Source organism: Camarhynchus parvulus, chromosome 3 (genome assembly GCF_901933205.1).
Source record: "Camarhynchus parvulus chromosome 3, STF_HiC, whole genome shotgun sequence".
Lineage (NCBI taxonomy): Eukaryota > Metazoa > Chordata > Aves > Passeriformes > Thraupidae > Camarhynchus > Camarhynchus parvulus.
This window is the reverse complement of record NC_044573.1, coordinates 20,467,908-20,493,208: the sequence shown is the minus strand read 5'-3', so window position 1 is coordinate 20,493,208 and position 25,301 is coordinate 20,467,908. Positions and strand designations below refer to the sequence as shown.

The 25,301-nt window shown below is 41.0% G+C and overlaps 1 protein-coding gene across 1 annotated transcript; it reads left to right on the top strand.

The window, feature by feature from the left end:
* The first annotated feature begins 229 nt into the window (after positions 1-229).
* On the top strand, positions 230-25,240 carry KCTD3 (potassium channel tetramerization domain containing 3). Its single transcript, XM_030944867.1, has 18 exons — positions 230-596; positions 4,071-4,124; positions 5,508-5,553; positions 6,404-6,477; positions 6,910-6,968; positions 7,153-7,233; positions 7,802-7,936; positions 8,794-8,884; positions 10,926-11,116; positions 14,951-15,066; positions 18,140-18,227; positions 18,349-18,465; positions 19,441-19,611; positions 20,758-20,913; positions 21,898-21,994; positions 23,286-23,470; positions 23,577-23,715; positions 24,055-25,240. Exons 1-18 carry the CDS (start codon positions 523-525, stop codon positions 24,635-24,637), a joined length of 2,457 nt encoding a protein of 818 aa, XP_030800727.1. The 5' UTR covers positions 230-522; the 3' UTR covers positions 24,638-25,240.
* Positions 25,241-25,301: the final 61 nt, after the last annotated feature.

Sequence of the window (25,301 nt, the reverse complement as noted above, 5' to 3'; positions counted from 1 at the left end):
ACTTGCGCTACCAGATCCTTCACCAGCTCCGTTGCCCTCCTCTCTGTTTTAGGAGGGGGTCGCTGGCGGCTCCCCGTTCCTTTAGAACCGCCCCAGACGACACCCGCGGTGCCGCGGCTCCCGTGCCCCGGGCGTGACGCGGCTCCCGGGGAGGGAGGGCCCCGCCGGCCCCTTCCGGGCGCGTCTGTGCCCGCGGGCGCTGCCGGCTCCTCCCGCCGCAGCCGGGCCGGCCCCGCCTCCCGCACCGGCCGCGTTCCGACACCGCTCCGCGGCCTGTCGGCCCGCGCCGGCCCCTCCTCCCGCCGCTGCCGCCATGGCCTGTTCCGCCCCCGGCCGGGCCTGAGCGCCGGGAGCCCCCAGCCGCAGCCCGCCCGGCCGCCGACCCTGTCCCGGGCGCCGCTGGGCGATCCCCCGCCTCCTCCTTCCCCGCCGCCTTCGCCGGGCTCCGCCGCTGCTTCCCCCGACCGCGAGGTCCCGGCGGGAGGCGGTGGCGGGCGCCGGCTGGAGCAGGCGGCGGGGAAGATGGCGGGGAACGGCGGCGGCTTCGCCGGTGCCGGGAGCGGGGAGATCATCCAGCTCAACGTGGGCGGCACCAGGTGAGCGGGCGGGCCGGGCCGGCGGCGGCGGGCGAAGGGCGAGCGAGGGGCAGCGCCCAGCGGCCCTGTTGGGCCCGCCCGGCCGTGGCGGGGGTTCGTGCCTGGCTCTGCCCCGCGAGGCACGGCCGGGATGAGCCTTCCCCCAGCGCTCTGCGGGGCCGGGGGTACCCGAGGCGGACACGGGGCGGGTTGGCAGCTCCGCGTGGTGTCTGCCCGCGATGCCAGGGCAGCCTGCTCTACATACACCTTAGAGACTCCGGGAATCCTGCTTCTTCAGGGATAGAAGCTTTGCTTTGCCGTCACATCCGTAGGCTGCTAGTGAACAGTCTGTGTAGCAGCCTCAGAGACTAAAATGCTAAAATCGCTGATACGATGCCGCTGGTATCAACGAGAATAAAGAGCTGTATTGTTTTCAAATGTACGCTGGAAGTGTGGAAGCTGGCAGATGTAGAGGTTTTGGCAGGCTGAGGCAGAGACTTGTGGGACAGCTGTAGTCAGAATCTGCGTGATAAACAGTGCAAACATTCCTGTCAAAATGCTCAGGCATGAAATCATTCAGATCGCTGTAGCTCGTGGAAACTGAAGTTATGTGTTTTCCCAAGTAATGTGCACAACGTGGAGACTGCTATAAGTAGTAAGAACTACTACTGCTATTTTAAGAATTTTCTTGCATTACTCAGAGCACGGACTTGATCTGATAACTAAATTGTGTGCTGCAGCCTTTCTTAAACAGGAGTGCTGTAGAAATCGATGCAGAATTCCTTTGCTTTAGTAAGACATTAAGAACCTGGTTTAGCCCAGACAAACTGCTTGTAACTTGCACAGGCGAAACTCACCTGTAATGATACTTTCAGGATAACTTTGATGTAGGCTTGGACCAGATTTCATGTTATGCTGTGTAAGGTTCTTCAGTGAACTCTGTATCTGAAATTACAGGCCAGTTTCACTTTTAGGATTTTATTACCTGTGGAATCTTAAAGCTGCTTTCCTTATTAAATGCTTCTGCAGAGAAGAGAGAATTATGGAAAAGGCACTAATCAGGGAAGAAATACACACCCTCAGAGGGCTTGCCTACACAGAGAGGTGGGAAGAATGAGGCAAATTAGTCAGCATTTGGATGTAATCAATAGGAAATGTGTGCATGGATATTTCCCCTTTAATAGAGAGACTCTGTACTGTAGTATTTCTGTGTGAGAAGTGATGGTCTTTTGTGAGCTCAGCTTCCCTTGTAGTGCCCATGTCCTTTGAAAACTACACCTGAGCCATGTTTTTCAGTTTGCAAAGGCAGGTGAGTCTTAGCTGATAGTGGAGTGGAAGATGTGCACAGCGAGAGGGTGAGAGTAGGGTACTGTACACGTTTCCTCCTCTTCAGTAGTTCTCATTACTCTCACTAGAAACCTGAAACTCTTAGTGTTGATTGTAGAATTGTCTGAGAGGAGGAAATGAGCGCTCCCCTCTATTTATGACACAAGTTATGCTGTGGAGCAGGTACTACAGAGACCCCAGCTTTTCCAAGCTCAGACACGAGGTCCCCACTGCTCCCTGGGACGGTCAGAACTTGTCTGTTGTGTGTGATGGCTCTGTCACTTCCTGGTCACAACTTCAGTGGATTCCTTTACTGTGAACAAAAGTCTCTTGCGAGTTAATGTTCACAGAAATGTACTGTATCAAATTGGATGAATTCTTTTGACTCTGTATCTCTGTCTGGTTATAATGTAACCCTGCAAGGAAAATAGACTGTGAAAATGGTTGTTTTGTAGCTTTCACTTGTCACGTCTGTTTTCAGTTGCCTGTATTTTCTTTCAAATTGCTTTAAACAGGCATGTGCTAAGGGTCTTTTGAGGATTTGCCCTGGGTTTGCCAATTTTTCCTTATAAGAGGCCACTCTGACTGCTGCATGGAGCTGCCGATACACTGATGCACGTAAATGTTGCTGGCTGAGCTTCTTTCTGCATCTGGAAAGGAGGACTCTGTCTGGTTGTTTACACAGATTAATGCCTATGGATTAAAAGTTCTAAAGTATGTGTTAGTATGAGCTGTTGCTTACTAAACTGGTACCATAGTGCTAAATTATAGACAGGAAATCCTGGGGCTGTCTGAACACACTGATAAAATTGAAAGAGGATGATGGTGATGCTGCATCAATCCCTATAGTAACAAGCAGTATCTGGATTAATTCTGGATAAAATTAATGTAATTCATTGTTTTCACATGCTATAATATACTTAAATGAATCATCCCTTACTCTTAGACGGAGGTAGTGACCTGTATTACTGATAAGAAAAGCTGAGCAAAAGTACTTAGAAGTATATTAGAGAAGTGTTTTTTATTTTTTCTCAGAAAAGGCTTTGTGCATGCTTGTGCTCAGAACACTGACGCTGTAGCTTTTCTGTTAAGAACAAATTTGCCATTGTTATATTTGCAGTGAGCAAATGCACAATCCGTGTTTTATATAGTTCCACATAACCTCTGTGTTTCTGCCTCTTAGGGAGCATAAAGTAATGGGTTTGTGTACTTCCCCCCCTTCAAACCTGGAAAATGCTAGCAGTGAAAATTATATAAATTATGACTAAGTATTTTTATTCAAAAATATTTTGTATTTTGTAAACCTGTATACTAAATGATAAGTTGCAATGGAATTTTACTTTTGCATATCCTTTTTGTTTTCCATTAATGAAGAGGTCACCAGAGGTTTCTTAGTCATGGCACTAGTAAGAGGATATGTACAGCCAGAGAGTGATGCAGAGCATGAGCTCATTGTCCAAGCTGCCAGTTCAGTTGTCTTCCTTCATGTTAAATCAAGACCAGAAGATAATCCATAGTTATTTATTATGTAAAGCACTGTCTGGCATCATAAGTAATATTATAATTTGTATTATTTCACAACATGATTCAGAGTCAGTAATGTTTTTTCTTTTAACTGTTATTGTTATTACCCCTCTCTCCTCCCCAAGAGGGGCCCAAATACCAAAATGGCAAATAATTCATGTTCCTATAAAATATTAACTTGAAGCTCACGGCAGTCTTTTGCAGTGCATAATGTAGCACCCTTTCACTCCTAAGTAAGAGCAGCAGAGTAGCGTGCAGTTATTGACAAATAAAGCACACTGATGATAAATATATCTTTTACTGTTAGGGTTTTGTGTGTGGAGCAGTGTTTGGGTTTTGTGGAAGTTTTTTTGCAAGCATTAATGTTGAAGTGTCGGAACCAGGAAATACAGGATGTTTGGGACAGTGTGTTACAAACATATAAAGAATGTTACTTTTGTGATCTCCAGATGGTCCTGCTTCATGCTTAAGGACAATCTGTGCAAAGAATCTGCAACTTCTGACTTGTTGCAGGTATTTTAAACATCTCAAACTTCCGAAGCCTGTATGATATTAGCTTTGTAGGACAAATCAAGGAATTTTAGATAAAGCAGACTTATTTCGAATTGTACAGTTGATTCTGAACTTGTAACTTTGTTTTCATAGGTTCAGCACATCAAGACAAACACTGATGTGGATTCCAGACTCATTTTTTTCCAGGTATTTTTAATATATCATCACATTCAACAAACACAAATTAGCAGTCATTAAAAAAATGTTCTCAGTTCTTAATTTATGTTGTAAATCGTATTAATGCTTTTCCACTCATCTCAAGCAATGGGACAGATTAATTTGAAGTAAGCTGTTAACCAAGAGGCATCTTCTTGCCTGAATGTAGCCATGGCAGCTCCTCATATGTGCTGAGGAGCTGTCACTTTTTAAATGGAGTATTGTGGAAATAACCTCCAGTTCTGCAGGAAAGGGACATGCCACTGGCTGTGACTCTGTTTCCACTTGTGATCTTACTGGCCATGTGCTTTAGCAGTGCCTTTAACATTTTTGGTTTTGTTTGGTTTGGGTTGGGGTTTTTTTGAGTTATTGCTCTACTCTGAGTTACCTCAAAGTTTTGAGGGTTTTAACTTGTGATGCAGAAGCTGTTGAATTATTGAATATCCTCTATTTACATCAGTGCCATTACTAGTTCTGCAGATTTGTATTTTGTTCTGCAGCTGCTGTACCTCTATCACCTCAGTTAATCCTAAACCCACAGAGGAAGACCTAAATGCTGGCAATTTTTCTTCCTTACATTTAATTTTTATATTCTAGATGTCTTTTCCAATAAAAGCCTAGCAGCTGACATATGCAGCATTTCCTGTTCCTATTTTACTTAAATGTTCAGATAAATGAAATGCCAGGGAAATGTCACCTTCTTTGAGGCATGCGAGGAAAGGAACAAGGAGGAAGTCTCATGCTGCTCCCCAGTCCCTCAACACAAAATAATGCTAAGGAGGTTGTTCTGAAAGTTATCCAATACTAGAAAATCTCAGATAATTGTCATCCAGAATCAAATGAAAGCTGTGGGTGTTGGTGTACATCTTACCTGTAAAATGAGATTTTGACATTGTGTTTTAATGGGTCTGGAGAAAAAGTATTTTGATCTGATGGGAGAACTTCGAAGTCGAGTTGTGTAAAATTAAACTCATGCCACTTTTGTCCAGTAAGTCCTTACAGACTGGGTTGTTTACTCATCATTTTTGCTTCAGCAGCTTTTACCAATTTAACTAGATTTTAACAAACTACACAGCCCTCTAAGGGCCTGGGAAAACTTTTTCATCCTTTCAGGCTAGGCCTTATGCCTATTTTCTTTGGAAATCTGAAGGTCATTATGATGCAGCTCTGAGACTTTCCTTAGGTGTGCATACACTTCTCCTTTGTCCAGGAGAGATATTTCACTCCTCCAGCATTCTGGCTGTTTTGTTTACTCTGATAAACTGTGTTACCAAAAAGTAACCAAGGAGAGCTAGCTGACCCAGAGTGTTCCTACCCTGTGTTTGTGTCAGTACAATTCTGGGGGACGTCTAATGAAGATTTCCTGTTTTTCAGTTTGCTGAGCGGAAGAATTTCAACACTAAAGGATGAAACTGGTGCTGTGAGTAATGAACGTGCTGTAACTCATTAATTCAGTGTTATGCTTTTGGTTAGGTTCTCTGCTAAAGCATTTTCACTGTGGGTGCTAATGGAATTACACTGCCTGAGTCAGGCTAAACTTTCATTGAAAATGAGTGACACCTCTGGCTTTCTTGCTTCTCATCTTTGTTCAGTTTCCCTTAGCTTGAGACAATGTTCATACTTCTATGCTAATTATGCATTATACAGGTAATGCAGAAACAGCAACTCTGCTTTTCTTAAATGGAGCAAATATTAACTGCTGTATTGCAGCAAGGTGTGATTTTCATTAGACAGGCATTGCATGTGTAGTTGAGTAATCCAATGTGGAAATGTTACTTTTTTTTTTTGGCAAAAACATGTAGTCATGGCCATTTCAGTCTGTGGGTATGATATTCCTAAGCAGGAAACTATAGTTACAGTAATCTTGTTGAGCAATAGTAAGGCACACAAGTACTTTGCTAAAATTGTAGAGTTTTGATGGTAATTTAATTTTAAAAAGTCAAAACCTGTCTTGAGATCTTATTACAGTTACTGCATATTGAACACATGCTAGAAAGTGAAAACATCCATTGTCCTTTGTGGAGACTAGAACCTAAAAACAGATTTATTAAGTGCCATCTGTTTGCAACAGTGTTTGTATATATGTCCTATAGGAATTAATTAGTGGACAGTAGAATGATGAGAACAAAGAAGAGGCTCAAAAACTTTGAGTTTTGTTTATCTGCTCACTCCCTCATCTTCAACTCCTCTTTTCCACATTCAGCATAAAATAGACTTCAGCTTATGGTTGCTCCATAACAGTACTCAAGGACAGAAATTTTTCTTTGCAGATATTTATTGATCGAGATCCAGCAGCATTTGCACCCATTTTAAATTTTCTTCGCACAAAGGAGTTAGACTTACGGTAAGAGGTTAATTTCAATCCAAAGTGTGTCTTCAAGTGATGAATATTTCATAATACTCAACTAGTTGGGTGCCTGGTATGTTGCTCAGCACCCTCACAGATGTTGGTCCAGGCCTAGAGTATATGGATGTCGTGGTGGAGGCAGAAATGGTGACATTCTGTTTTGTTAGTAGATTCTTGTAATGTAGACCACTTCTTGCAGTGTATTTCTTTATTACTTCTGTATCTGTATTTTAATGAAAATTGAGTCAAATTAAGATCACTTTAAAATCTCAAACATCAACATGATGAATGCATTTTGTGGTAATTCTATAAACTGTTAGGTGGCTTGATATTTAGATTTGTAATATCCAGCTGTATGCCAGCAATTATATTCAAAGAATTGGCTCACTTTGTTCTTGATGGTTTTTGGTTTTTTTCCTATTTCTCTAGGGGAGTGAGTATTAATGTTCTCAGGCATGAAGCTGAATTCTATGGAATCACTCCTTTAGGTAACATTTTTTTCTTAATGTGAGCTCATCTTATTATTGTAGTAATGGTCTACTGACAAATCCTGGGCAGTTGTGACCCTGAAGATTTTCAAAGTAAAAGTTTTTAAAAATGGAAGGATATTTGAGATAATGTAATGTTTTCAAGGAAGTGAAAGCTGCGGTCATATCTGGGTTTCCTCCTTAGTGAGAAGATTGCTACTATGTGAAGAACTGGAGCGCTCATCTTGTGGCAGTGTCCTTTTTCATGGCTACCTACCTCCTCCAGGTATTCTTGTAGTCACGGTCTGATGTTGCTTGCTGTCACTTGTGATCTCTGTGCTGTAACAAACAGCATGTTTAGAATACTGGGCAGGGGGTGTGGCAGGCTGTGTTTGGTTGTAGACTAGAGCAGAGGTTCTTCAGGAGCCTTTCAGTTTAATGTCATCAGCATGAGATGCTTTCTTCTTTCTGAATGTAGAGTTACCTTGGGTGTCCTATTGCCTAGTGACAAATCACCATTAGTGAGCTTTCCTTTACCAACACGAGTACCTGTTAGACTTTTAGAATTCTCTCTAGGGATGAATGCATTTCATGTATTAACCTGAAGTCTAAAGGATATCTTGCCAATTATTGACAAGTTTTCTGAAGATAATTCCTTAGATGGTGTATGTCAACATAGACAGCAAAAGCATTTCCTGTTTCAGTGTTACAGTATTGCCTGTTTCTTGTAGCAGATAAATTAAATTTTCATCAAAATGCACAAATATTAATCCTATATTTCTAAAGTGAATTAATATCTGTTATATTGCTGAAGTTTAAGGAGGGACACAAAATATATATTTTTTTTCTAATAGGCATTCCCAGCCGTAAGATAAATAATACTACTGGGCCACCGACTGACATCAGAATGGGTCAGAGTGAGAGTGAGATGCATGGAGGTGGTGTCCAGCCTACACTTGGTGGTACGGGGGAAGGTACAGTCAGACTAGGTGAGGAGTGTCAGTTTTAAAACCAAAGCAAATTGCAAAGATGTTTCTCTCTGGGAAATAATAACTGTGTGGCTGTATCTGGTTTAAATCTGTTATTCTGTGTTTGCCTGGTCAAAATTACTGAATACTTAGTTAAAGATTACTCCCTATACAGTATTGAAGGCTCACTGCTTCACAGTCCAGATGCAAGGCTTGAGAGAAAGGCAAATCAAAGTTCTTCATGCAGTCTTAGCATGGTCCCTTAGACAAATGCCTTATACTGTACTAAAATCATAATAAAAACCAGAGTGGCCACTGTCTCTTTGGTCTTTTTTCAGGGCCCAATTCCTGCTCTTCTACCTCTTCCTTGTTCTTGGTGCCTCACTTGCCCTGAAAGAGTCAAGTTTTTAGAGTAAAGGTAGTCTGCACAGAAAAATTGTAAGTGAGATAGACCTGAATTCTGTCATTTTCCAGCTTTTGACTTTGCAAGCAAAATGATGTTGTTAGAAGCGTCGTATTTCTGTCATAATCCTGTAAATCATAGCAGTGTTAGGAAAAGCTACACTATGCTAAAGGCAAATCTATGTAATATAAAAGAAGGATATGAATTGCTGATTCTTAGTGAGCTGCTAGAGGTTTGGAAGCAGGCAGTCCTGCGTAAAAGGAGGTAAAAGGTGCATTCTTCAAGCATTAGTTCTGTAGCATACCAAAGCTGTGAGGAGCAATACTGTGAATTAGAATCTTGCTGAAAATGATTCTTGAAAACTTAATTATCAAAATTTCTGTTGCACATCCTAGCAGAGAGCTCTATCCTGTTAGAGATGTCTCTGCTCCTCTAATACTTGTCGCTTGCCTAACTTCAGCTTTGTTGTTTTCAGGATTTCCTGTGGACCCACGCAAAGTCCTAATAGTAGCTGGCCACCACAACTGGATAGTAGCTGCCTATGCCCATTTTGCTGTTTGCTACAGGTAGGAATAGAGTTGCCTGTCAGTTTACAGGAAGCTAAAAAAAATCATTATTATTGGCTAAGAGCAAAACAAAATGCTTACTCTGAAATAGCAGTAGACAAATGCATTCAGTCTCATCCTATAAATATGAGTTGCTGCTCCTTTTTTTGGTGAAAATAAAAAGCTTGATAGGAACTCAAATTTGGCTTTCATGTCAGTATTGATACTGTTGGAAAAGTTGCAAATTGACTCCAATACAACTGTTTTAAAGCAGGTCTTTCAGTTGAAATTAATGTAAAAATTTTCCTGCTGTGAGTTTGGAAACAGTCTGTGATGTTACACTGTCAAGGAAGCTGAAACAGTTAATGAATTTTTGCTACATAATTTTGCTACCTTGTCTTCAGGTTATTTTAGCTGAGCAGACCTGTTAAACACTTGCTACTTCACCTGGATGGCTGAAAAACGTTGTCAATGTCTTGAAAACAAACTGGTTATTTTTTAAGATCAGGTGAAGATAAGCAACACCTCCACATTACAGAAGCTGTCTTTAGTGCACATCTCATAGTCTTGATTTAATTGGTGGCTGTCTTTTGGATGGAAAGTAATGTTTTAACAAGAGCTGTTGCCCAGACCAATCTAACGTGGCTGTCATACTGTGGTTCAGAAAAAGAGGGGAGAAGAATGTAATGTGAACAGCTTCCTTCTGCTTACTGCCAAGCTAAAGCCATACTTTGCTGCTTATTCACTTTTTAGAATACTCAGTTACTTAAACTTTGTAACTTTAGTCACATCTAACTTACATTCACCACTGCAATTTATTTGGCTTTAATTTGTATTAAATGTGGATTCCCTTGCTCTGCTTAATGCTTTTTTGAGAAAGAGGCAATGATTGGCAATTGTTTTTGTGCTAATCATTCCCTTTATAGGATTTTATCTCTGACTGTTTTCCTTGGTTGCTAGCTCACTTTTGAAAGATTCTGCCTTTCCTGCTTGGTAAACTACTTAACAAGACTTTTTGCCATTGAAATTATGCCATTAGTGATGCTTTTGATGAACCATGTCAGACTTGAATGGCTGGTGACAGAGGGTGCAGGTCAACATGCCAGTTTAAAGTGCTGCTTTTCTTCACGGAGACTCAAGGTAGCAGTCTTGTATTCTTTTTTTCTTCCAAAACTTGAAGGAGCTCTAGGAATACAATGGTGGAATTTTTCCTCCTTCATTCTTCTAGAGCAAAGTACAGGGCATCTTAAAGATTTTTTTTTAATTTTAAAATATGACAAAAGTCTTTTAAAATTTGATCATAAGGTTTGCGATAATGTCTTGGTTGCATTCAAAGTCTTGCTGCTGCAATTGTGCTCTTAAAATCTATTCATTACAACTTCTGCACGTTGCATAGGTGGGTGCTTCAGCTCCAGGCAGGATGCAACCTGAAGTGAAATAATGGCAACAATGCTAAAAAGTACACATATCTTTTTGCTTTTAATTTTCTATAACTTGACTGCAGAGATCTAGTCTGCTTTAGCTCCATTGCCAAGTATCTAAATTATTGCCTGAATTTAAGTAAGATAAATTGTGCCTGCATCATGTAAGTCTTAAAAATGCATAGGGAAGTTATTCTTTAAAAATAAAGCTTACAGTCAATTCAGTATTATCTGCTTTCAATGCACCATAAATAGAAAATGTGTCTGGAGAGGAGAGTTTTAAAGCATGATTTGATTTCTTGCACGATGTATAAGGAGATTAACAGAGTTTTCTTGTAAAGTATTACACTGAACCTCATTATCTAGTGCTTGTTAGCCCAAGCTTTTGGCTTCATCTTATAACTTTCATATCAGATGTGCTTATATTAAGAAAAAGCCCAGCAGCTGCAAGGCACCAAAATAATGGGGGAAAATGCAATGGGGGAAAATGCAGCTCTTGTAGACTATAGTTCTTAACTAGAATTTGAAGTTTGTGGCTCAGACTATAAGACTGAATCATCCACACTGGCTCAGGATTAGCCTGTGCTATCTGTTCTGGAGTCTCTGACATCTGCTCCCTGTTGTTCCCTTTGCCCTTCCAGAATCAAAGAGTCATCTGGGTGGCAGCAGGTGTTCACCAGTCCCTATCTGGACTGGACCATTGAGCGGGTGGCTCTCAATGCCAAGGTGGTTGGAGGACCTCATGGAGACAAGGACAAGATGGTTGCAGTTGCCTCGGAGAGTAGCATTATCTTGTGGAGCATTCAAGATGGTGGTAGTGGCAGTGAAATTGGTACCTATCATTACCTGTTTTCTTTTTTCTTTTGTGTGTGTGCGTTTAACTAGTAGGAAGTCTGAAACCTTGTTCTGAGGTATGTGTGATTTCTGGTGTACAGTATTCACTTTCACAGATTGACAAAACAAGCTATAGTGCAGCAACCTGTTAGGGTTTTAACTTCCTTCAGTTCTGCACCAGGAATCCTGTCTCAAAGTCAGAGATGGAGAATAAAAGAGCACTGAGTAACCAATACTTACTGTTCAGTTTGAGGATTTGTGTATAAATTCAAATTAAGAGTTTAAGTTTTCCCCAGAGTTGCATTTGAATCTAGGCCATAGTGCAAAGGAACTAAGCTTTGGAGGTGGAAGCCTCCAGATACAAAGTGATTCTGCTCTTTCCTTTGTGTTATTAAAGCCACATTTTTGCATAGAGATGACAAAAATACTTCAGTTCTCTGTCAAATATGGTTCATAAATGGAGTCTGGAAGATGAAAATTTCTTGAGTTTATAACTTGGGTGTCGGGATAGGAAAAAAGCCCACACTATTCCTTTAAGTGTACAGGAATTACTGCTTATACACCTTGGCACTGAAGGACACACAATGGTAAGCTTTAGAAACAGCAAGACATTTCCTGAAGTAAATATTCCCTGGTACTATTTGATGGCTTGTCTGAGTCATTGCTGTTCAAATATAGGGCAAATTTGGGAGGCACTGAAGGGAACAGTATTTGGAACTTCCTCTAGCCTAATCCCTGGTGTTTGAATAACCACTGCTATGCCAGTAATGTCTGTTTCCTCTGGCACTGGATACTGCTAAGCAAGTGTGACAGCAGTCTGGTTATGTGAGCACTTTTCTCTGAAACTTAATGCTGAGCTAATTTATTATTAGATGTATTTCCAGAGTTGAAGCCTTGAGAATTATAGTAGCCATTAATTAAAGTCAAAATTACCAATTTCAAGTTTTGACCCATGTGCCTTTAAAGAAGAGCTTATTTGACAGATTCTCAGGCAATTTCTAGCTATGTTAATGGATGTTGCATTTTTTTTCCCTGCATGAATGTGTGAAAACGCTAAGTCATATTTGAAGACGGGGAAAGGCAAAGGTCTTGTATGAGCTGTGTACTGCTCTTTATTTGTGACTCTTAGAGTTCTTGTATATAATCATGGTCAGCAAAATGGAAAAGGAGATTCCACTGTATTTTTTAAAAAATACAAAAGGCATGTCTAAGAGTTGAATATGAAATTATCTCCATTAAATGCAGTGAGTAATTATCAGATCTGAGAAGCCTTTTCTTCTCCTTTGCTCCTGTTGACTGAATCTTAAGGACAGGGAAGAGTTGGTGTGACAGCTGTACTCCTGTAATAGGCATTGCTTTAAGCACTCTGCCATTACATTACTCCTGCATTTTCTGGTTTCAATTAGCTGCTTGGGTTACCTTGGGATTTGCAGTAAGCTACAAAAAGCAGCACCTTGGATTTTTTAAAAATCAAGTGCAAAGAGACACAAAAAACCATAAGTGGACTTTTAGTTCAAATAAAAACTCTAAAATATGCCTGTATCGTAAAGTTCTGATAGCTTAGACTATGACTGAAAATGGCAACAAAACTGAAGCAAGGACTTTTGCTAACCAGGCTGTACTGCATTCAAGTGACACTGTGAAACAGAGTAATTCCACTTGGGGCAGGAGGAGGGGGGAAGCAGACAGAAAGTGCCTGCAGGAAGAAATTCCCAGTCAGAATGACATTGACCAAAATGTACTGCTGTTCTTTTGGATAATAGGTCATAGGTTGATTGGTTTAAAAAAAATGCTTGTGTTTAATAGTTGCAGCTTGAACATAACTGTTTTGTTTCCTTGTGGAGACAAATGCTCGCAGTGCTGCTTTGTGTTAGAGATACAGTACATTGCTGTCATCTTGTGAAAGAAACTACTTGTTCCAAACAGTTGCTGGAGCCTGGCAACACCATCCCCAGCAAATTGTGTGGGCTGGCATCTCTGTGATAGAGCTCTCCCAGAGTGCTTTCCTCCCTTTCCATATTACTTACATAAGACACTGCTGCTGGCTTGCTGCTGTAAGCACTATTTTACTGAGAGGGACCCTTAGGACAAGAGCCTGTCATTACATATAGTGTTGTCTCCCCTGTGGACAAGTCTCAAGATTGTTGAGCCTAAGCAGGACTGACACTTCAAATTCCTCCAGACCATTCAAGCTGTCTTCCTTGATTTCCTTGAACCTCGTCCTTCTCTGGAGTAATCAATTCTAGTTGTTTCTGTGGATTTTTTATTACTGCCTTTTTCATGTGCCCTGTACTGCTGAATCTTATCTGCATTGAATGATTGTATTGTGCCCTGGAAAATGGTTTCGCACCATAATTAAAACGACTTCCTCAGATTCCTTCTTGGATGTTACAGAGGGCTGATACTTGTGTGGGAATGACAGTCTGTTCATTTGAATTTGTCCTAAACGATGTTGAGGAATTTTCCAGCTATTGGATACTCCTGTTTTGACAACATCTATCTGCTGCAGTTAAGGTATATTAGTGAGAAGTAATATAAACGTATAGAGTGAGCAGGATGCAATAGGAAATTTGTGAGTGAAGCTTGACGTTTTGGTGTTTTTAATGTATCCTCAGTATTTTTGTACTTACCAGGCAGAAAAAAGAGCCTAGAATTATTTACAAACCAAGTTAATTACACTGCCATTTGCTGGACTTCATAGCTGGCAAACTTGGAAATTACCTCAGACCTTTTGAGTATGCTGTAACTTTTAAATACACGGCCAATAAGTGGTACAAAATATTGTCTGCTATCCAAGTCCACAGTTCAGTTAAAGTTATTCATGTTGGATCTATGATGAGACTTGGAAGCCTTAAAGAAAGGATCAATTTTGTGGAAGGCCTCAGGTGTCAGGGTCAACTACAACCACAGCCATCAATGCCTGTCAAGAGCTGCACTGTGCTGATTTTTATTAAGTGAGATGTTCTTGATGACATATTTCCTTTACTTGGAAGGCCAGCATTTATTTGCTGGTAAGTTTTATCTTCCAAATTTGAATAGTATGTGATGATTGGTGAAACTGCTTCCCTGTGTAGCTTCAAGTTTTAAGAGCCTGTTAGCCTGTACTCTCTGCTTATGGACTGCAACCAAATAAAAGACCTGTGACTGAAAAGAAAGAAGTAGACTTTTGCCGGCTGCTTATTTTTCTGAGTTCAAGTATTTCTACCAAAAGAGAAATTAGAACGTATTCAAATATGGTCACATTTGAGTTGTTCAGTCTTTTCCAAAGAATAAGACTGAAGCCTTGTAGTCATATTAGTTCCTGAAATCCATTTTCAAAATATTTTTACTTGACTGGACTTACAAAAAAGCCAACATCAAGAATTTGTAATATTTTAACAGGTAATTGCAAACTAGTATGGCACAAATTTGCACAACTCATGAAATTACTGCTTCTTAAATGATGCTTCATAGTCACAGCTAAATAAAAACCCACAAAACAACAAAAATTCCTGTTTGCTGTAATATAATTTTTTTTATTTTAAAGCCATTTGAGAACTTGATGGCTGTAGGAAAATGTTTGTATATTTCATAAAGGCTCTTTTAGCTTCTCTTGCCTTTTTTCTCCTTTCCAAACAACGATGCTATTAGCAGAGATGACATCATACTGCCATTCCTTGGAACCCAGTTTACTGTATGCATGGTGCCTCACCTAGCCCACTGCAAACCCAGTTTTGGCTGTTCTTTACTTGCTACGGAATAAATGTGATGTGATAATAATGGAGAGATTCCATTGTTACTGTGGTTTTCTCTTTATTTTAGATGAGCTTCACAGCCTCTTAATTTCTTGCAGGAGTGTTCAGTCTTGGAGTGCCTGTAGATGCTCTCTTCTTCATTGGCAACCAGTTGGTGGCTACAAGCCATACAGGGAAAGTTGGAGTGTGGAACGCTGTGACTCAGCACTGGCAGGTCTGTTCAATGTTCCACATCACTTTTTACAAGCTGGAATGCCTCTCTAGTAAAAAGAGAATAAAATCATTAAAAAGCATGTGGGAAATGCTTATCATAGGGTTTTCAGCCTGAACTTGTGTTGTGGAATTTATCACCTGGGTATTGTGCCTGTGAGCAGAATGTTGATTTGTTTGGTGTTGCTAAGAAGCATGCTTTTTAGGCTTTCAAATGAAAGGATGTGGTGTGGTTTGGGGTAATAAATGTCAAGTACCAGTGTATTTAAACTTCTTTATGGATTACTAACTTTGTAAAAATCAAAACTGTTTTACAATAGGAGACTCTTTGTCAACAAAAATACATGACTGTACTTTATGATGCCTGCCTTGTGTGTGTGTGCTTCTGGCTGCACTGATTCCTGTTGTCAGAATTCACATTAAATAGAGAGATCCATGGAGTCAGTATGAGTCTGAGAAACAGTCCAGTATTCAAATAACAAAGCTTGTAATGCAGCTGGATGTACACCTTTGTGGCACAAAACCTGGATGCACTGAAAAACCCAAAAGTGTCTTGCAAATCTCAAGAGGCAGAACTGACCTGAGGCTGCTGCACTGTTTGCTGACTAAGTTCTGATTTGACTCTTAAGTGACAGTACTGGTAACAAATACCATAGATAATAGGTGTGGGATAACTCTGCTTCTGCATCAGAGACAGACAGGTTCGTATGGCCTTGAATCAAACAAAACATTATTTAAAGTTCTACTGATGCCTTTCAGAATCTTTTGTTAAGGAACAACTTAATGCTATGTTGCAAGCTGGTGTTTAATAGTATTTTCTAAAGGAGCAAGTCATAAGAAATAAAACCTGATGTCCCATTCATCATCTTTGTTTCTGGGAGAGCCACAGAAATCTTTCTGATCATCTGAAAAGTTTCTCAGTTTGACTGACTATTCCTTTGGTGAATGCATTTCTTACTGAAGAGTAGGAAATCTTTGAGAGGCTTATATACCAGTCTATATTGTCTATATATATATACCAGTTTATATTGTCTATAAAACATTTTGGATGTTTTTTTCAAGAGGATGAGAATAGCTCCTTTTATAAACAAACAAACAAAGTCAGCAAAACACAAAACTTACAAAACCCACCTACATAAAACCAAACCAACAAACAAAAAACCCAAACCAATACCATTTCAAGGTGCTTTCTGTATCTTGGGCTCTTTTGCTAGTAAAAGAAAAAAACAACCCACAAATATTTTCCTGTAAATCTTAATATCCCTTTAGAACACATTTTTTCTTGAAGAACCTCATAAGATGTAAAGTGGCAGGGTTAATCTTGAAAATCCTAATGAGAATATTTGATGTTTAACTGGCTGCTTTCCATGAGTTGCCCACAGCTCTGGACTTAAGATGCAATCATACTTCCTTCAGTGAGAGGTTTTTGTAGAACAGTGTGCTGATGTCATTTCAGAGCAACAACTTCATCTTCTTTCAGGCTGATGTCTTTCTAAGTTCTACTTTTATTTGTGCAAATCTGTTCTTCCTTATGTGGTGATCTCTGATGTATTACACCTTGAAGATGTGATTCTGATTTCTGTATCCTATTGGTTCTTGCATCTTCCCTTCTTGGAGATTTGAGCAGGCTAGTGGTGTGGTTTCCCTAGTACTTATTCCTCTGGCAGTGTTTCAGTTGCATGCTAAAAGGAGGAGAAGGAGGCTGTGGGTGCTAGATACATTAGTAATGGAATTCATAGCAAAGGAGAGCTTAAAGGAAAGAAGAATATTAAGTGCTGTAGAGTAAGAGGTAACATAAAGCAGTAGAGTGGGACAGAAAATCCTACTAGGCGAAGTGAGGATTCTCACTGGCCATGCTTTACTGTTGTACAGGGTTGCTCTAATGTTGTTTCCTAATGAAAGTTCACATCTTGGCCGATGGCAGCTGCTGAGTCACCTCTGGTGTTCCTATCTAGGAACACGAAGCAATTATTTCTGCTGCAGAAGGAAAGAAGATAAAATCTTTTAGGTGCCTACAGACCATCCTTAAGTTAGGAAGGGGTACTGGTTTAGAGGCTCTTTGGGATGTGGGGAAGTTTCTTTGGTTCATTTGTTTGCTTTTCTCCGGCTGATCCATTGTAAGTATTTTGCAAATGATTTTTCAAGTCTCTGTAGCAATTGGAAGGATGATGCTGGTCAGAGAGAAATGAGAACTTGGGCTGAAATGTCCATTAATTAGTATTCAAGGTCTATTAAGTGAACTGACTGAAACAGAGAGTACAGGACAAATGCCATGACACTGTACATGTTTGAGTGCTCTGGATAAAGTGGCTTTTGGCTTTTTCCTCCTCAGTGCTGAAGCAAAAAATAATTGTTTGAAATAGGACACTTTACCTAGGAGAAGCTAAACTTTTTCTTTGCTTGAAATCTCTGTCCCACTTGGAGGAATAAGCACTCCTTTAATCCTAGAGGGCAAAGAAAGGACATGTGTAATCCCTCACCTTCAGCTGTAGATCAGTAGGTAAAATATGACAGGGCTGTCTTCCAGTTTGTTTGGTGTCATGGTGTGCTGGAAGTGAGAAACTGTAATGGAACAAGAATTTTTACCCCTCATTATGTATCTGCTAGAGGCAGAGATTTCCACAGTTTGGCAGAGGGATAAGACTTGGGATGAAAGAAGGCATAGAGAGGTAACATCTAGTTCCTTGGTCCAGAAATCTCTTGAGGACTTCTCAGAAATGGAAGAAGGGAGAGGACAGAAAGGGTGAAACACACTCACTGGCACATGGGAAAAAATCTACTTTTGAAGACATGGTGTAGGTGCAACTCTCGAAGCTGTGTTCCTTCACACAGAGAAGGATGTTCCAGAGCAGTTGTGCTGATTTGACTGCTGAACTCCAGGACTTCAGATCCAGTTTGTTAGAGGAATATGCAGTACTACAAGAATGCCATTGTACATGCAAGTGTGTGCACAATGGCTTCAGTCCAGTACCAAACTCAAATGATGTTCAACAAAATACACCAAAAATGTCTGAAAACTGAGGAAGTAACAACCTAAATTCTTGATTTGATTATTTTTTCCTTTCTATTTCTGCTAGGTTCAGGATGTTGTTCCTATCACAAGCTATGATACTGCTGGGTCTTTCCTGCTGCTGGGCTGTAACAATGGTTCTATCTACTATATAGGTAAGAAATGGGAGCAAGGTGGAATAAAAAGGAGGTGCTACTGATTTTTTACACTCTTTAGCTGACTTAAGTTGCATCAGAACAACTCTGTCTAATGAGAGTAAATGTCTCCTCCCCACAGACATGCAGAAGTTCCCACTTCGAATGAAAGACAATGATCTTCTTGTGACAGAATTGTACCATGATCCCTCCAATGATGCTATAACAGCTCTCAGTGTCTACCTCACACCTAAAACAAGTCAGTATTCTACCACTGTCTCTTCACTGAGAGTTTGTTAGAAATGTGCTTTTCTGTTTTCTAAATGGACTTTTCCTATTTCCTTTTCCTTGATGCTTAGCAGGGTTAAAGGTAGGCCTTGACATAAACAAAGAATTTTTCTTCATTTATCATCTTCAAATGAATGATGAACACTAGGCACAGCTGTTTTCCCTTACACCTGTAATCTGTATAAATAGGTACATATACTTACATGTATTCCTATATTAATGCTTGTGCCTAATGTATCTTGGTAGGTTTTAAGCTTTTTGCACCAGAGAGGCACTTAGGTTATAAATTGTATTTGCTGAAATAGTTTGTGCTGGACTGGGCAAGGGGGAGACACAACCCTGCTGCTGTGTCTGACTTTATAACCAATAAGCTAAGATACATTTCCATATGCAGCTTGATGATGCTTTTTTAAATTATGGTGCAGTTATCTTTTAAATTAAAAAGAGAAACAATAACAACAACAAAAACCCAAAGCAAAGTAAAACTCAAAAGAGCCCAGACTGGGAGAAAGTCGTTACTTTCACTTAATAATATAGATACCACAGTGACTTTTAAATTGTAATTCTTTCTGTTTTGCTTTGCTTTCCCATTTGCCTCCAACTAAAGCAGAAAAATAAATGTTACATGGCACCTATAGACCATGTCACTTAGAGGAGTGCCAAAATATCTGACTATATGACTTCATCCATTTCTTCTTTCAGGAGGGAGGAGAGAATGGGAAAAGAGGCTTTTGCTAAGACACTGTTGAAGCATGTAGTATGGAATCAAACAAACCTGGGCTCATTTTAGTGGCAAAGTGTTTATGGGAAAATAATGAGTGTTTAAAAAACATAGCTTTCTTACTGTGGAAGCTTGGAAATACTGTTTTCTGCTGTCTCCTTCCCTGGCCCCCAATAAGCCTAGCTTTTATTCCTGGGGGAACAACTGTGCTCTTGCTTGTTGTAGGTGTAAGTGGCAATTGGATTGAGATTGCATATGGCACCAGCTCTGGAGCAGTGAGGGTGATTGTGCAGCACCCTGAGACTGTTGGGTCTGGCCCTCAGCTCTTTCAGACCTTCACGGTTCATCGAAGCCCTGTCACGAAGATCATGCTCTCAGAGAAACACCTCGTGTCAGGTAATGCGTGCACAGATGGGTACTGGTGGTTCTCCCCTCCTCCTGAGCAATGCAGTATTTGTATGCTATGCTCTGTAACTTGCATCATTCCCACATGTGATAGAAATGAGTTGGACAGATCTGGGGATAAGAGAAGGGCTAGATTTGCTTGGACCCTCTTTATTAAAGTAAGCTTCCTTCAAAGCCGTTAGCAGTTGAAAGGCCCAAGTTTTATTTGACCACATAGTAGAACAACTCACTCTTTCATTTGTGTCTTATTTGAAGGTTGCCATTTGTTGAAATAAAAGGGCTTGTAAACAAATCTATCTATGTCAAGTTTTATTGTTGTGTGCAGGTCCTTCAGCACTAGATTTCTTTTAACTGCCTTTAAGGAGCTTTCTGGGCTGCAGCAAAATGTGCACCATCTCCTCCTGGGCCCAAGAAAAAGCCTTCCTATGACTTCAAAGGGCTGTCTCTGTTTCTTTTCTCTGCAGTCTCCCAGTGTCTGTTGTGCTATTCTTATGCTTAGGAACGTGTCTTACTTGCAGAGAAGATACAGTCACTCCTTCCTCTGTAAAAATCTATTTCATCTAGAATCCAGCAGCAAGGGCATGGCAGAGAACTGGTTTACATCTTGCTGCTATCCTGTTATTTAAAAAAAAGGAGCAGGAACACGATATCTGATTATACTGCAAATAAAGAGCCCGGAGGTCATCTGTTCCCCTGCAAGTTGCTGCTAAACCCTCAGTACCAGGAAAGGGCACATCTCTATGTACAAAACTGAGTTAATAAATGAATTCAATGGAATAGGGCTGTTGTGTGAGGAGGCTTCTGCTGCCAGGCTGCTCTCATGACATCTTGTCCTAGCATCTGCACACAGGGGACTGAAAGGGGCTGTAGGCTATTGGTGCTAGACCAGACCTTAGGTTGGTGTTGCACTTATCTCAGTCTTTTCAATTTCTGAGTGAAGAAACAAAACTGTTAGAAAATAGGACGTCAGCAAGAATTTGTAGACTGTTAGAAAATTGTCTGGAGATGCTGTGTGACCTCACATTGACTAAATTGTTGATCATTCAGTCTTGAAATACTATCCATATAGATGATCATTAGAGAAGTTTATCTAAATGTTTTGTCATCCCTTGTAAATGCACATCTTTTCCTTTCTAGTTTGTGCTGATAACAACCATGTCCGGACATGGACTGTGACTCGGTTCCGGGGTATGATTTCCACTCAGCCAGGCTCAACCCCTCTGGCATCATTCAAAATCTTATCCCTGGAGGAAGCAGAGAGTCATGGCAGTTACTGCTCTGGAAATGACATTGGTAGGATGTCTCTGGTTTGTGCTGTGCCTGTACCTTCACTAGTCATAAAATGGTTTAACAGACCTTCAGCCCTATAATATGCAAGATGATGGGTGTAAGCTCTTATACACTGCTCTCCCTTTGACATGATGGCAAGGATCTGTAAGATTCACTTGGAGTTATTATTTAGGCTATAGAGGTTGAGTACACTTACTCTGAATGACAGAAAAAGAGACAAAAAAGCCTTTGGAACACAGATACTGTATCTCTTCCTTGAGCAAACCGATGTAGCATTTCAATTCTGATTTAACTAGAGAATGAGAGAAAGCACAGGAAAGGAGACTGTATTAAGCAGATGAGCATAGCAAACATTTGGTCTACTGCAAATTCTAGCTCACTGTTCAGCTGGAGTTAAACAAAGCATGGAAAAAATTCTTAAATGACTTTGAAGTGGTGACAAAGTTCACTGAAGCCTTGCAACTGCAGAGGCAAAGGGTGCTAGCAGAATGCTGTAGCAAGGTACTGAAGGAATAGTGTTGGTAAATATGGTAGACAGGTAGTTTAGATTTCTTGGTGGTCTGAGCCTTGCAAATGAACCTTTGATGAATAGGGTGCCCTGTGAACACAGGCTGGGGTCAGTTGCAAGAAATCTGATGAAGCCTTTAGACATGTAGGAGCTGCAAAATAACAAATTACTTACTGTTATTATAGAGACCTAATGTAGGGTTTGTGCTGACATAGTAATTCCTTCAGGAACACACAGAACACACAGCAAACTTAAGAATGGGTGTCCCTTAGAACAACAAAAACTGATTTGGATCTGTAGAGACTGCTAACCATTGGATGGTTTTTGCTAGCTACTGGTGATCTTTGGCTTCCTGCTCCTGATACTTTAAAATTGCAGTGGTCATACTCATATGAGTCTGGGTCTTCAGAACTGTTTGGGGGGAAAAGTTGAGGGGATTGAAACAAACAAACAAGTGATCTTTCCATTTTTTCCTCTAGGACCTTTTGGTGAACGTGATGACCAACAGGTGTTTATCCAAAAAGTTGTTCCCATTACAAATAAGCTGTTTGTAAGGCTGTCTTCAACTGGGAAAAGGTACATCCATGTCTTAAGTGGGAAAGAGGCAGGACTAAGCCTGTTCAAGTGGTGATGTCTCCCCGCTCCATGCTGAGTGCATGCAGTTGCACATAACAGTCTTCTACAATGCTTGACAGCTCTGGCTGAACTCTGTCTGTGTGCCAGTAACAGAACTATTACTTAATGATTCCTATAACCTCAAAGGCTTTTTGAGAAGTCTGATATCAGAGACTCACTTCATGATGGAGCTCACAAAACAAACATTTCTGTGCTTCTACAGAACATGTGACTCTCAACCATGGTACCATACTAACATTTAATTTTAAAACTAATGCTGAAGTTGCTGGTGGCAGGGATTACGCTGCTTACAAATGGGTTTCTGTCTTTCTTTGCATTTGGCCTTGAAGATATTAGAACCTTTAAAATGGAGGTACTGTTTTCTAGGTCATCTATTCAATTATTTTCTTAGGCTTGACTTCGTAATATTCTACTAACATTGCTGCCAACAGAGTAAAAAAAATGTTGTCAAATCCACAGCTGCTTTTCTTCCTGTTAGGCTAGGAAGATGACAAGAGATCAGAAAAGACAATTCATCTCAGTTCTATGCTTCACTTTTGCAACTCTTGCCTAATTAAACTTTGAATCTGGATGAAAACATTAATGCCTCAACACTATGACTTATTTTGGCATTTCTTGGGTGAAAAGTTCACTACAAAGGGCCAGTAAAACAAACTACCCAGAGCATGAGCAGCTTAGTTTTGGGAGTCCTTTTCTTCTCATCACTCCTCATAAGCTTCTAAAATAAAGGGGAAAAAAGCAATGGAGGTCTGCCATGACAACTGAAATTGCAATTGTGATATGACAAAAGTTATCTTTGTAGATAACATCTACATTATAGATACATCATCTTTGGATTTTTTGTATATCTTTTTGTATAACTTTTGTGGTTAAACGGGCTGTTTCTGCAGGTTAGTTTCCTAGAGTGTCTAGCATGTGGAGGGGCTGGTTTCTGTCATTGTTATGAGACCCTCAGCTTTCTTATCATAGCAAATGGACATAGAACATGTGGGGGCTGCCTAATAAACAAGCAATAAGAGTGCAGATGGACTGAGGGTGGGAAGGGATTGTCTGCAGCTGAGCAGTGTGCCAGTCATGCAGGGGAAGGGAAGGAATTTCATCTGGAGAAAAGGTCTTTTTCTGATGGCAAGTTTGGTGCCTTCTCAGAAAATGAATGAACCAGTACTGACTTCAGTGGCCAAGCTGTGCCTGGTGCAATCGTTCAGGTAATTTGGGATTTCTCTTCCTGTAGGATCTGTGAGATCCAGGCAGTTGACTGCACTACCATCTCATCATTTACTGTGCGAGAATGTGAAGGATCCAGCAGGATGGGCTCCCGGCCACGCCGCTACCTCTTCACTGGACATTCCAATGGCAGCATCCAGATGTGGGACCTGACCACAGCTATGGACATGGTTAATAAGAGTGAAGACAAAGGTAAGTTGTGTTATGCCAGGACTGTGGTGTGGTTCTTTTTTGTGTCCTCAGATGTGCCTGACTGCAGTAAATTGACTTGGCCTCCTTGACCTGCTCTCTCTTGCAGACGTTGGTGGCCCCACAGAGGAAGAGCTGCTCAAGCTGCTTGACCAGTGTGACTTGAGTACATCTCGCTGTGCCACACCCAACATCAGTCCTGCCACTTCAGTTGTTCAGCCAAACCGGCTTCGGGAATCTAATTCCAGGTAGGTCACCAAGGGTGGCACCGGCCGCAGACACCGAAGGTTTTGCTTTTCAGGTAGGCAAACAGGTTTGGTGAATTGAAGGCTGTAGCTAAGCCTCTAAATTAATGCCCTAAGTGGCTTAAACTACATACATGTACTCCTTGATTTCTACTGGTTTGTACGTGTGCAGACCAAAGTATCCTCTGAGAATCTGAAGTGATCTGGAAGCCTTTGTGTGGCGGCTGTGATGAGTGTATTGCTATTGTAGTGGTAATTGCAGTGGTCGGTGGGAGCAATGGTGTGCAGAAGAACTGGCTGCTGTTCTCAGCCTAACATCTGCTCTTCTTGTGTTTTCTGAAGCCTCCAATTGCAGCACCATGAAACAATCCACGAAACAGCCACATATGGCTCTGTGAGGCCATACAGAGAAAGCCCCCTCTTGGCAAGAGCAAGGCGGACAGAGAGCTTTCACAGCTACCGGGACTTCCAGGCTTTTAACCTATCCAGCAAAAGCCCAACAGAAAAGGCAGCTGCTGCAAATGGGAATTCAAGCCAGACAGAGGCCAGGAAGGCAACAGCTGAGGGCAGTGCTGCTGAGAGGAAGGCAGTCCAGTCAACAGCACTTGAAGTGCGAGGCACAGGCGTGACAGATGCAGGTGGGTGTTGCAGTACAGAGGTTCACCGCCTGCCAGAGAATTCTCTGGATCTCAAAAGAAGAGGACCAGAAGAAGAGAATGAAACCAAAGCAGAAAGCAAAAAGAAAATGGGATTTGAAGGAGCTGGTTTCCTGGGAAGAAAGAAAGTGCCTCTCCTGGCCTCGGCACCAGTCCTTGCTGAAGGTGGGCCTGAATTACCTGGTGCAGCTTCTCCATCACCTACAAGAACAGCTGCTTCACCACGGCACCGGAAGAATGACTCATCCTGCCAAGACTATGGCTTGTGAAAATGTGTCTGGTGGAAAAACAAGGTGCAGGTGCCCTCTGGCTGGTAGCAGGCATGATGTTACATTGTGTGGGTTGTTTCTTGAGTGAGATTTTGTTCTCATATAAATATTCTGTTTTATTCTGTTCAGAATAAAACTTGTAAGGTTATGAGAAAGTTCCTAGCTGCTGCCAAAGCTTTGAAGGGTTGTCCACATCAATGTGTGGCTTTATGTAATGCTCCAAAATGTAGTACGGTACTTGGTCCAAAATATTGTTGTGCATTCTTGCGTAAATGTGGTCAGGCATGTGATACGTTGTCATTATTTTTGTTTTGGGGAAAGGGACAGTGCTAAAGGAAAACTTGGTTGCTGAGCAGAGGATGCCCTTTAGATGCAGCTGCACGTTGCTCTACAGCACTGCTGCTGTCTTGGGTGGATTTTGCCTAATTCACAGAGCTGCCTCTGTGGTCTTGTTTAATGAACGGGATCCTTGCTCTTTATGCTGCTGTCTGATATCTGAAATGTTTTGTGCAGGTTAAGGAGGAAGCTATCCAAAATAGCATATGATTTTGCCTCTTTGTCCAAATAAATTGCCAGAGGAGTGTTGCTTGTACTTTCTGAAAATGTGTGGTATCAGATGATGGATTTTGCTGATTGTGACTGAGAGAATGCATAAAAATATGCT